This window comes from Epinephelus lanceolatus, chromosome 4, assembly GCF_041903045.1.
Source record: "Epinephelus lanceolatus isolate andai-2023 chromosome 4, ASM4190304v1, whole genome shotgun sequence".
Lineage (NCBI taxonomy): Eukaryota > Metazoa > Chordata > Actinopteri > Perciformes > Serranidae > Epinephelus > Epinephelus lanceolatus.
The window spans coordinates 48,129,941-48,142,137 of record NC_135737.1 but is presented as its reverse complement, the minus strand read 5'-3'; the positions used below and the strand labels follow the sequence as shown (position 1 = coordinate 48,142,137).

At 45.4% G+C, this 12,197-nt stretch overlaps 1 protein-coding gene across 1 annotated transcript in view; it reads left to right on the top strand.

The window, feature by feature from the left end:
* The first annotated feature begins 467 nt into the window (after positions 1 to 467).
* The window catches only part of LOC117259256 (scavenger receptor cysteine-rich type 1 protein M130-like), a 41,235-nt gene continuing 29,505 nt past the window's right edge, over positions 468 to 12,197 (top strand). Inside the window, exons 1-11 of the mRNA XM_078167410.1 lie at positions 468 to 592; positions 2,507 to 2,628; positions 2,871 to 2,903; positions 4,692 to 4,976; positions 5,390 to 5,713; positions 5,801 to 6,088; positions 8,205 to 8,519; positions 8,607 to 8,900; positions 9,158 to 9,442; positions 10,891 to 11,214; positions 11,302 to 11,586. Of these exons, the coding sequence (XP_078023536.1) occupies positions 2,574 to 2,628; positions 2,871 to 2,903; positions 4,692 to 4,976; positions 5,390 to 5,713; positions 5,801 to 6,088; positions 8,205 to 8,519; positions 8,607 to 8,900; positions 9,158 to 9,442; positions 10,891 to 11,214; positions 11,302 to 11,586 (2,488 nt within the window). The 5' untranslated portion in view covers positions 468 to 592; positions 2,507 to 2,573. The remainder of the gene's footprint in view (positions 593 to 2,506; positions 2,629 to 2,870; positions 2,904 to 4,691; positions 4,977 to 5,389; positions 5,714 to 5,800; positions 6,089 to 8,204; positions 8,520 to 8,606; positions 8,901 to 9,157; positions 9,443 to 10,890; positions 11,215 to 11,301; positions 11,587 to 12,197) is intronic.

The following is a 12,197-nucleotide window of genomic DNA, read 5'->3' as shown; positions in this document are numbered from 1 at the left end:
ACCGCCTACCTGTACCATGGACTTTGTTGTTTTTTATCTTAAAGTAACTCTTTGCCCCGTTCCTTAAAGAGCACCTGATTTTTTAACAGCTAGCTACACAGAGCCCTAACTCAGTGCAGCACTCCCTGATGTTTCCAGTGACAGTGTCAGACCATCAACATCCTACCGAGAACATCCCAGTCTGTTGACTCTGCACATCACTGCAGAGAATCCTTCACTTCCTGGGACCAGCATTCCACAGGTTTGGTGGTGACAGGAAATCTTTTAACACCCATCTTTAATTTCTCTGATATATTTTCTATTCTTAGTGTGAGTGCCCTCATGATTTATTTACTTTGCTTCTCTATTTATCTGAACTTATTCCTGTCATCATGCTGCTTCAACGTCTAAATTTCTCCCCTGAAGAAAGCTTACCTTATCTTATTTTGAAAGCCACATGTGCCCACATGTGTGTCTTTGCACTAACTTCACAGAGTCTGAGGCAGTGTGATGGACTGTACTTAATGTGGTGCTTCACGTGCTGCAGCACAGAATGAAGTAACCCTCCTCCCTGTCAGCTCGCTCTGGACCGTCTCACTGCATTTACCTCGAGGTACGTTTCTCTTTACTGACTGAATTATTGAACATGTGGAGTTGTGTGAACATGAACTGATCAGACACTGATTATTAAGCACAAAGAGAAAAGTGTTGATACAAGATCTGCTGCTGCTCAGATGCAGTTACTTTGCTGCAGCACCTGTTTGCATTCAACAGTCGTAAATCACCGTTGTAGTTTATACATTTACTCAAGTGCTGTATGTAAATTGTACTTTGTTTAAGTCTTGAGTCCGTCCACAGAGGAATGTGTAGACGTGAGGCAGCAGGACCAGAAACCTGAAACCTTCTGCAGGACGTTCAGACCCACAGGAAAGAATTTACATCAACGTAAACATTGAATCTAAAACATATGTATGCATACACACACACACACACACACACACACATATTTCTTTAGGTCCTCTTTAGCAGACCTACCCTCACCACCACTTCAAACAGAATTAGTTGCGTAAAACACCCTTAGTCTTCTCCTTAAAGGGATAGTGCACCCAAAAATGTAAATTCAGCCATTATCTACTCACCCATATGCCGAGGGAGGCTCAGGTGAAGTTTTAGAGTCCTCACATCACTTGCAGAGATCCAAGGGGAGAGGAGGTAGCAACACAACTCCACCTAATGGAGGCTGACGGCGCCCCAGATTCAAACGTCCAAAAACTGCCTGTCTGTGCACCGCGCTCGCGTGTGTGCGCATGCGCGAGACCGTGAGACATGGGCACTGTGAGACATGGGCACTGTGAGACATGGGCACCGAGCTTGCGCGAGACCAGCAAAAGCACGTGAACACACATGACGGCGGTGCTCATGTCTCACGGTCTCGCACAAGCACACACACGTGAGCGCGGTGCCCAGAGAGGCAGTCAGAGCTACAGGCTACAATGAGGCTAAAAACAGAGTTCAAATGAGGTTTTTCCAAACAACTTTTTATGTCGGGGCTTCAGGACACTTGGATCACTACGGACGAGCAGTATGGAGATATTTTGTGGTTTCAATTATGTGTTTTTGGACGTTTGAATCTGGGGCGCCGTCAGCCTCCATTAGGTGGAGTTGTGTTGCTACCTCCTCTCCCCTTGGCTCTGTCGTAACTGCAACATGACCGAGTTTATGGAGATAAGAGAAAACTACTAACACACCCTGAGTGGAGTGTTCTGAGACTGACATGGATACGCTTTTGATTTGAATACATTTTTGTTGTAATTTCTTCCTACAATCGTTTTCTGTTTCCTGGTATTTGAGGATCAAATTTACTTTGTAGTTTGTTCTTTCTATGATTGTGTTCCTCCAGACGTTTAATCTTTTCCTCCTCTGACCACAATGGTTCTCTTCTCTTCTTTTCTTCTGCCTTTTTTTTCCACTATCAGACTATCGGCCAACTTTGTGAGACGATAACAGGCGTCACGAGTGTAATGTTGTGTTTACACCAAACGCGATGTGAATTTTGCATTATTTGAACACTAAAATATTTTGTGTTGACTCGCTTCATATGTGCGAATAACTTGCGTCATACGCGTGTGAAATAGCTGAATCGATGAATGAACTTCCGCTGGTACATCCTCAGCATCATATATCCCTCGACGATCTCATATGGCTATCGTGGCGCGAATTGGACGCTGCAGTTTAGATTTTTCAACTCTTGGGATAAAGCATATGATTCACGCCACTTATTTCATGTATTCTATATCGTTTGCGTCATTTGCGTCACGTCCAGACGTTGACATCACACCAGCATGCCAAGTGCCTTCTTGTGCTGTAAATCCTTCAGAGATTGTTACATCGACGTTAAGTCTCATTTTGTTTACTTTCTCGTTCATAACTTACAGGTTCTTTCTTCAGTCTGCTTTTTTAGCGCGTTCATGCACAACACAGCCATTAGTTATATATGTGTATTTTTTTTGTCCTCTCTTAATCTCAGCACAGCGACAGAATCCAGCAGAACTCACAACAAGCCAGTGACAGACATTGAAAGCCTTTTCCTGACGATGCTGGACATGGATCACACATTGATGGTGGTCTTGATGCTGCTCTGGAGCTCAGGTAGGACCTGGAATGTGGCAGCCTTCTTGTTCTCTACTATCTGCACATGAATGATGATTTGTCCTCTTCTCAAACTCAGTTCTTACAGTATTCTTACAAGCCTCTCCTTGATTTGCTGTGGCTGGGACTGTACCTCATTCACACATCTTCTATCTAGCAGCTTGATTGCAGTCTGTCCAGAGCTCTGTCCTATTCATTATTTTGCTGTCATGTGATGTTTATCGTCTAATTTTCTCACTCAGGTCTCTGTGCACAAGAAAGCCACAACCACAATGGTATGTATACAAGTGTATAAATATAATTATTTGGTCACGCAGTCCTTTTCCCCATGCCTGTTTAGTTGTTTTCGTGGAGGGAGAGTTTAGGCTAGTTACTTCAGCTGTACATTGCTGAATAGGAAGTCTTAAATGTAGGTCTTTTGAGGTGTGAGCTTTGTGAAAGTGTTTTAAGCCTTTGTGAAGTTGGATTCCTTTGGGGCTTGGACAATAACTTGTTGATGGTCACCAGACGGAAAAGGTTACAAAACCATTTCTAAAGAGTCTGGCCTTCACCAATCCACTGTCAAGCAGATAGGTGTTCATATGGAGGAAATTCAACAGCATTGTTATGCTCCCCAGGAGTGGTAGTCCAACGCAAAGCACTCGAAAAGCAAGGTTTGTAGTTGGCTCATTTGACGCAAAGGAGGAGCAGCTCTACTCCGAGCTCCCTCCAGATGTCTGACTCCTCCCCCTATCTCTAAGGCTGAGCCCAGACACCCTACAGAGGAAACTCATTTCAGCTGCTTGTATCCGCAATCTCATTCTTTTGGTCACTACCCAGAGCTCATGACCATAGGTGAGGGTTGGGACGGAGACGGACCAGTAAATTGAAAGCTTCGCCTTCTGGTTAGCTCCCTCTTCACAATTCCGTGTTTCCCAGTTAAGAGCAATCTTAGGACTTAAGACCGCAGTTAAGAACATCTTTGGTAAGAAGGGTCACTAAGATATGAGTGTTTCCCAGATGCCTTCTTAGGATCGCTCTTTAAGACGCTTTTAACAGGAGCTGACCACTACCGCGGTGCTGAAACTAAATCAATCGAAGCTCTTAGCGCTAAGAGCGATCTGGGAAATGCAGTCAATGACAGTTCAGCACAGCGCCCACATCACTGCAGATGCTGCGACAAACCACCGATCCATCTCACACTCCATTCTACCAACACTCATGAACAAGGCCCAGAGATACTTGAACTCCTTCTCTTGAGGCAGTAACTCTCTCCCAACTCCAACTGTTTTCCATCAGAGAACCATGACCTCAGATTTGGAGGTGCTGACTCTCATCCTGACTGCATCACACTCAGCTACAATCCACCCTAGTGCCTGCTGGAGGTCACAGCGTGATGAAGCCAACAGAACCACAAAAAGTCCACAAGGCACATGTAGACTGGAAGGGCAGGAAATCCAACCCTCCATCCCAGGAACCTCATCCCAACTGTGAAGCATAGTGGTGGCAGTATCATGGCTTGGGGCTGCTTTGCTGCCTCTGGACCAGGGCGGCTAGCAATCATTGGCAGAACTATGAATTCTGGATTGTACCAACAAATTCTTCAGGACACTGTCAGTGTATCTGTTCGTAAACTGGAGCTCAACAAAAAGTGGGTCAAGACAATGACACAAAACACACAAGTCAGTCTACCTAAGAATGGTTAAAGCAGAAAAAAGTCCAGCCCTTGATCCAATAGAAATATTGTGGAAAGATCTGAAGAGAGCAGTACATGCAACCAAGCCCACCAGAGTCGTTGAGTTGAAGCAGTTTTGTAGGAAGTAATAGGCCAAAAGTCGATGTGTGGGACTGATCAACAGTAAGAGAAACACTTGGTAGAAGCTGCTGCTGCTTAAGAGGGTCATACAAGGTACTGAAAGCAAAGGTTCACATACTGGGTCCTCGAACATTTGAGATCACATTTATGCAGCAGTACAGACAAATCTACAGGGTTCACAAATGTTCTAGCAGCATTCAACATGTTTGTTGTTTCATAATAAAAGTCTTTTTTTTTTCTTTCTAATGACTCTCCTGTTTCTGTTCAGAACTTGTCAGGTTGGTGGGAGGATCCAGTCGTTGTACTGGAGCACTGGAGATGAAACATAGGGATGACTGGAGGCCAGTGTACGGCCATCATTGGAGCCTTAGGGATGCAGCTGTATTCTGCAAAGAGCTGGATTGTGGCTCTGCTGTTTCCCTACGACAGAGAGAGGAGTCCTCAGCCAGACCTGTGTGGATGATGACACCTGGCTGTCTTCACTCTAGATATGCTCTGAGGGGCTGTGCAATGTCATATTCCACTTCCTATATCTTGGAGGTCACCTGTTCAGGTAAGTCATGGTCCTCCCGATTAGCCACTCCAACTAGATAACAATGTTTTGATGCATTGGATGTGCTGAATGTGCATATTAAGGCAGTACAGGAGGAGGTGCACATTAATAATCCTCCAGGACTGTAACATGCTCATGTTTAACCCAAACAATGTGTCATGTGACTGCAGTTGCTTCACATCCAGGTCGGAACACCTTCTCACCACAAACCAACCGCACCAGAGTTCATTTGGAACCAGACTGAGACCACCTCTTCAAGAAGGTCTCGGTCCGGTTGTTTTGCTGTGTTCACACCTGCACAATGAACCGCACTGAGGGGGCAAATGAACATGAGTTCAAATGAAATGAACCAAACAGGGCAGGTGTGACAGCAAACTCAGCGTAAACTGAGAACTCTCACTCTTTCTCTCCAGACTCTGTCAGGCTGGTGAATGGGATCAGTCTGTGTTCAGGCAGACTGGAGGTGAAGTCTAACCAGTCTAACCAGTCTAACCAGAGGTGGTCCTCAGTGTGTGAAGCTGACTTTGACCAGCAGGATGCAGAGGTGGTCTGCAGGGAGCTTGGCTGTGGGGCTCCTTCAGTCCTCCAGGGGGCGCTCTATGGAGAAGTGGAGGCTCCAATGTGGACCAAAGAGTTCCAGTGTGGAGGCCATGAGTCTGCTCTCCTGGACTGTAGAAGCTCAGGCTCAGATAGAAACACCTGCTCACCTGGCAAAGCTGTTGGACTCACCTGCTCAGGTAGAAGAGGAGCTGCAGCTTTGATTTGGTTCATTTCTCTTACACTCACTTTGTTCTTTTACTGACGACTCTCTGGTTTCTGTTCAGAGCCTGTCAGGTTGGTGGGAGGATCCAGTCGCTGTGCAGGAACACTGGAGATGAAACAGGGGGAGTGGAGACCAGTGGACAATTTTAAATATATCTGGAGCCAGAAGAAAGCAAATGTATTTTGCAGAGAGGTGGACTGTGGCTCAGCTGTTTCTGTCAAATGGATAAAGGAGTCCTCACGTAGACCTGTATGGGCAGCGACATCTGACTGTGTTCAATCTGGATCAGCTGTGAGGGACTGTGTAAGATCAGATTCCTCTCTTTACATCCTGGAGGTCACCTGCTCAGGTAAGTCCATCAGTCAATACGTTTACATGCACAGTTTAATTCCACTTTTAATCGGAATGAAAGGCCATTCCGATTAAAAGTGGTCATGTAAACGGTCATTCCGATTGAAAATTAAATCCGATTAAAGGGGGTGGTTTATTCCGTTTGTCATTCCGAATGTAAGAATTTTGTGTGCATGTATACACTCATTCCTCTTTAAATTCATTCCGGTCTTTCTGCGCATGCTCGTTTCCTTGCCCTTCTGCCGCGATGACGTATATAGCGCGCATAGCAACAGGCTGAGATAGAGCAGTCGGACTTGTAGCACTCACCGGTTTCCATTCGCCACAGCACGGTCTTCTACCTCCCTTCTCCTCCTCAACAGATGAAGCATTAGCAGAACAAGGTTGTTGTCATACTGCTGCTTCAAGAATATAAGCAAAACAAGCCCGAAAAAGGCACTAAGAACGGCATCGTCAAGCATCTTGTTATCCGGAGTGAGGACTACAGTGTTTTCTTCCGGTAAACGTAAACACGTAACATCCGCCCCGCCCCCTATCCAATCAGAAACCTTCCCTGCCCCAAACCTTGCGCCTTCATTATGTCAGAACGCTCTCGATGGATGCCCTGTAGAATGCCACCAGCAGCTTCCTCTCCATGTTGTTCCTAACTCACAGTCTCTTGGCTGTTTACAGTCAGCTCTGTGCGTTGTACACAAACCAATTGACCTATGGCTAAGCCACGCCCCCTCCACTCACTCGGACAAAATATCAACATTCAGTGACCGGCGCTATGGCAGGTGTCACAGTACACGGCATGATGATTTTTGGAGACATAGGCTAACGATCAAATTTTGGTGCATCATACTGCCACTGAAGTTAAGGTTTTTGGCTCAGAATATGAGAAAAGGATAACGGCCTTTTTACCATCTTTACCAAGAGTGTCTCTCCGTTAGTTTGGTGCTACAGTATTTACACTGAATCATTCAGCATAACGTTTGCCAACCTTTGTTATCTCTGCCATTACAGATAAGTTAATGAAGCTAAGCTCCAGAAGTTAACGTTAGCTTAACTAGAGCCCTTTGGACAACAGCTAACAATGATGTACGATCACCAAAGTACAAAACTAGAACAAAATAGGCTAATGAACTCCCAGCAAACAAGGTGACATGATGAACAACGCAGCTAGGAGCTAACGTTAGGCTAACTTTAGCTAACGTTAGCTAGAGATGTTAAAGATAACTTTATATTTCTTTCCAGCAAAGTGACAATATGTTGCCTCAAACACAATGTTGACTTACCTTAGAACAGATGTAGACATCATTGTTAATCTTATTCACGTTGAGTTGATGTTGTGGTCTAACGTTACCACACAACTTTATCCAAAGGAGACACTTTTCTCGCTTGAGATGTGGTTTAAAGTGTAAAAAATACACCTGGTCGCCCAGCCTCTCAGGATACCTTGTGTCAGAGTTGCATGTACCCCATGCACACCGTTTGACCATTTTTAAACTTCAAATCTCAGAAAAAGCTCATAAAACCCAACAAACTGACTTTCTGTAATGCATTTCAATGGACGTCCAGGCAGAGAATGTCCCAGTGTAGGAATGGCTATACGCACTGTGATTGGCTCATTGCGTTTGAGGGCGGGGCTTAGCCATAGGTCAATTAGCCAACAGTTTTTCAGGCTGGGGTAGAGAGGAGCCCACATTTCTGTGCAGATGTAGAAACACGCCTGTTTTTAAACATTATAAACAGGTTATTGGACATGCACAAATATCACAACACTGATCTTTTCGAGAAGGTGGTCGAAGGGCACAAGCAGCTCCAGCTGTTCCATTCTTCCGTATTTTTACTTTGACATTAATCAGAGTATGCTCAGCTGCATGTGAACACAAATATTGGTGGAATATTATTTTTTATTAGCCATGTAAACAGCTCAGTAGGGATATTGTTCTCTTTTGGAATGAGGGTAAAAACCAGAATATTTTTGTGCATGTAAACATCGTGATTAGTGTGAATGTTACAGTTGCATTATTTCCAAGGCCAAATTATATTTTATTCAATAGTTATGTTTCATAGGTGCCGATATATAATCACAAGATAACAGCCTTAATGATTTCTCTCTCTGTCTCCAGACTCTGTCAGGCTGGTGAATGGGATCAGTCTGTGTTCAGGCAGACTGGAGGTGAAGTCTAACCAGTCTAACCAGAGGTGGTCCTCAGTGTGTGAAGCTGACTTTGACCAGCAGGATGCAGAGGTGGTCTGCAGGGAGCTTGGCTGTGGGGCTCCTTCAGTCCTCCAGGGGGCGCTCTATGGAGAAGTGGAGGCTCCAATGTGGACCAAAGAGTTCCAGTGTGGAGGCCATGAGTCTGCTCTCCTGGACTGTAGAAGCTCAGGCTCAGATAGAAACACCTGCTCACCTGGCAAAGCTGTTGGACTCACCTGCTCAGGTAGAAGAGGAGCTGCAGCTTTGATTTGGTTCATTTCTCTTACACTCACTTTGTTCTTTTACTGACGACTCTCTGGTTTCTGTTCAGAGCCTGTCAGGTTGGTGGGAGGATCCAGTCGCTGTGCAGGAACACTGGAGGTGAAACAGGGAGAGTGGAGACCAGTATATGACTTGAACTCTCAGTGGACCCTGAAGGAAGCAGCTCTAACGTGTACAGAGTTGGGCTGTGGCTCTGTTGTTTCTGTAAGACAGAAAGAAGAGTCCTCAGATGAACTTGTATGGGTATTGACAGCTGGCTGTGTTCCCTCTGCACCTTTTTTAAAAGACTGTGCAATACCAACTTCCTCTTTCTACACCCCAAACACCCAGATCACCTGTTCAGGTAAGTCCATCAGTGATCTCATCTCTGACAGGGCTGTGATGATAATTGCATTACTGCAGTGATGCAGTCACATGACGCTACCGCAGTGATGAGGACATCACAGTGCATTTGAGATCAGAGCTGTCATACACATGCCTGGTCAGGAACACAGCCTCTACACGGGTCAACACACTAACTAGCAGCACTTAACGTGTTTGTTGTTTCATAATAAAAACAATTTTTCTTTTCTGACTAATGACTCTCCTGTTTCCGTTCAGAATCTGTCAGGTTGGTGGGAGGATCCGGTCGTTGTACTGGAGCACTGGAGATGAAACATGGGGATGACTGGAGGCCAGTGTACGGCCATCATTGGAGCCTGAGGGATGCAGCTGTATTCTGTAAAGAGCTGGACTGTGGCTCTGCTGTTTCCCTACGACAGAGAGAGGAGTCCTCAGCCAGACCTGTGTGGACGATGACATCTGGCTGTCTTCACTCTGGATCTGCTCTGAGGGGCTGTGCAATGTCAGATTCCACTTCCTATACCTTGGAGATCACCTGTTCAGGTAACTCCAGCAGTGAGATCATCTCTGACAGTAGTGTTTCTTGAGTGTTCCTCTAAGACAAAACACATGACTAAAGACATGACTACTGACTTCAGAAGATCAGCACCAATCCCTCCCTTCTTGACCATTGTCAAAGGTAAAGGAGTAGATATATGGAGAGCTACAAGTATCTTGGTACATTAATTGACAAGAAATTTTACTTTGATCTGAACACTTGCAGCAATGTGTAGGCCAGCAGAGACTTTATTTTCTATGGAGGGTTAATGTCTCTGCTGGTAACATCACTGAGATGGCCAACAAGATCATCTGTAAGCAGCAGTCCTCATTGTCAAATATCATTTGTTGCCAGGTCTTGAGGACAGCAGGATCAATTTTAGGAAGCCGGGACCTTTCTCTTGCTGAGGCATTTGATCTCACCGTTCCAAGGGCAATGCGCAATAGATTTAAATTATCCATTGTTCCTAGTGTAATGCACATACTTAGTTTGTTGGTGAAGATTTTCAGTCATCCAGGTCATCGTAATCTTAAGTGCTATCTCGTAGGCAACTGGACTTGATCGAGTTTCTTGAAGACATTTCTTGACTGAGAAGTGAAACATCATCCAGAAGGTCAAGCAAGTCCGGTTTCCTACGATATATCACTTAAAACTGACATGCTTAATTTGCACAAAAGGCAATTGTTAACCTTGCACCTGTGCACTTGTAGTTTACCTATGTCAGCCATTTTGTTTCATAGGCCATGCAGCCTCCATTTTGAAATCAGGTTTGTGAAATGGTCATTTTCACTGACAATAGCCGTGGCCATAGGCATAATGTTTCCAGGTTGTCTGTCCATCCGTACAAATGTATGTCCCTTCCATTCTCATGAAAGTGATATCTCAAGAACACCTTGAAGGAGATTCTTTAAATTTGGCCCAAACATCCACTTCAACTCAAGGATGAAACAATTCAGTTTTTGTTGTCAAAGGCCCAGGTTACTGTAACTTGGTCCATCATATTCTTGTGAACATGATGTCTCAAGAACGGGTGCCTGAAAACTCAGCAGGTAGAGTGGACATCCAATGCACAAAGGGTCTTTGCTGCAGCAGCTGTGGGTTTGACTCCAGCCGATGGCAGTTCACCTCATGTCATTCCTTCTCTTTCTCTCCCTCTCTGTTTAAATCATCCCATCCAATAAGTAAAAAAAAAAAATCTTAAAAAGAAAAAGAACAAACAGCGTCTGAATTTCCTCACATTTGGCACAAAAATCCACTTGGACTCAAGAATGAACTGCTTGGATTCTGGTGATCAAAAGTCAAAGTTGAGGTCACTGTGACCTCAGAAAACATGTTTCTGGCCACAACTCTTAAATTCATGATCTAATTATGGGGGAAGTTCTGTGCAGGTATATGTGATGCTGGAGACAGATGATGTCTCAGAGTGAACTGTGACCTCTCTCTTTCTCTCCAGACTCCGTCAGGTTGGTGAATGGGACCAGTTTGTGTTCAGGCAGACTGGAGGTGAAGCCTAAACAGTCTAAACATTATAAAGAGAGGTGGTCCTCAGTGTGTGAAGCTGACTTTGACCAGCAGGATGCAGAGGTGGTCTGCAGGGAGCTTGGCTGTGGGGCTCCTTCAGTCCTCCAGGGGGCGCTCTATGGAGAAGTGGAGGCTCCAATGTGGACCAAAGAGTTCCAGTGTGGAGGCCATGAGTCTGCTCTCCTGGACTGTAGAAGCTCAGGCTCAAATAGAAACACCTGCTCACCTGGCAAAGCTGTTGGACTCACCTGCTCAGGTAGAAGAGGAGCTGCAGCTTTGATTTGGTTCATTTCTCTTACACTCACTTTGTTCTTTTACTTACGACTCTCTGGTTTCTGTTCAGAGCCTGTCAGGTTGGTGGGAGGATCCAGTCGCTGTGCAGGAACACTGGAGGTGAAACACCAGACAGAGTGGCGACCGGTGGATGGTGATGACTGGAGCCTGAGGGAAGCAGCAGTAGTTTGTGAAGAGCTGGACTGTGGCTCTACAATATCTGTGGGACAGCGAACAGAGTCTTTAGCCAGACCTGTATGGACGATGACGTCTGAATGTGTTCACTCTGGATCTGCTCTGAGGGACTGTGTAACATCATATTCCTCTTACGCTGTCCAGGAGGTCACCTGCTCAGGTAGAAGAGGAGCTGCAGCTTTGATTTGGTTCATTTCTCTTACACTCACTTTGTTCTTTTACTGACGACTCTCTGGTTTCTCTTCAGAACCTGTCAGATTGGTGGGAGGATCCAGTCGCTGTGCAGGAACACTGGAGGTGAAACAGCGGGAGTGGAGACCAGTGGACAATTGGAAATATATTTGGACCCTGACAGAAGCAACTACATTTTGCAGAGAGGTGGACTGTGGCTCAGCTGTTTCCGTCAAATGGAGAAAGGAGTCCTCACGCAGACCTGTGTGGGTAATGTCATCTGACTGTGTTCAATCTGGATCTGCTCTGGAGGACTGTGTAAGACCAGATTTCTCTTCCTACATCCTGGAGATCACCTGCTCAGGTAAGTTCATCAGTGATATGATCTGGGACAGTAATGTTTCCACTGTGTTCATTTCTCTTTCACACTGACAGTCAGTGGTTTCCACTGGACTGAATCCAGTCAGTCCAAAGAGCTTAAGAACACCTGGAGGAAACCCACGCTGACACAGGGAGAACATGTGAGAGCACCTGGAGGAAACCCACGCTGACATGGGGAGAACATGTGAGAACACCTGGAGGAAACCCACGCTGACACAG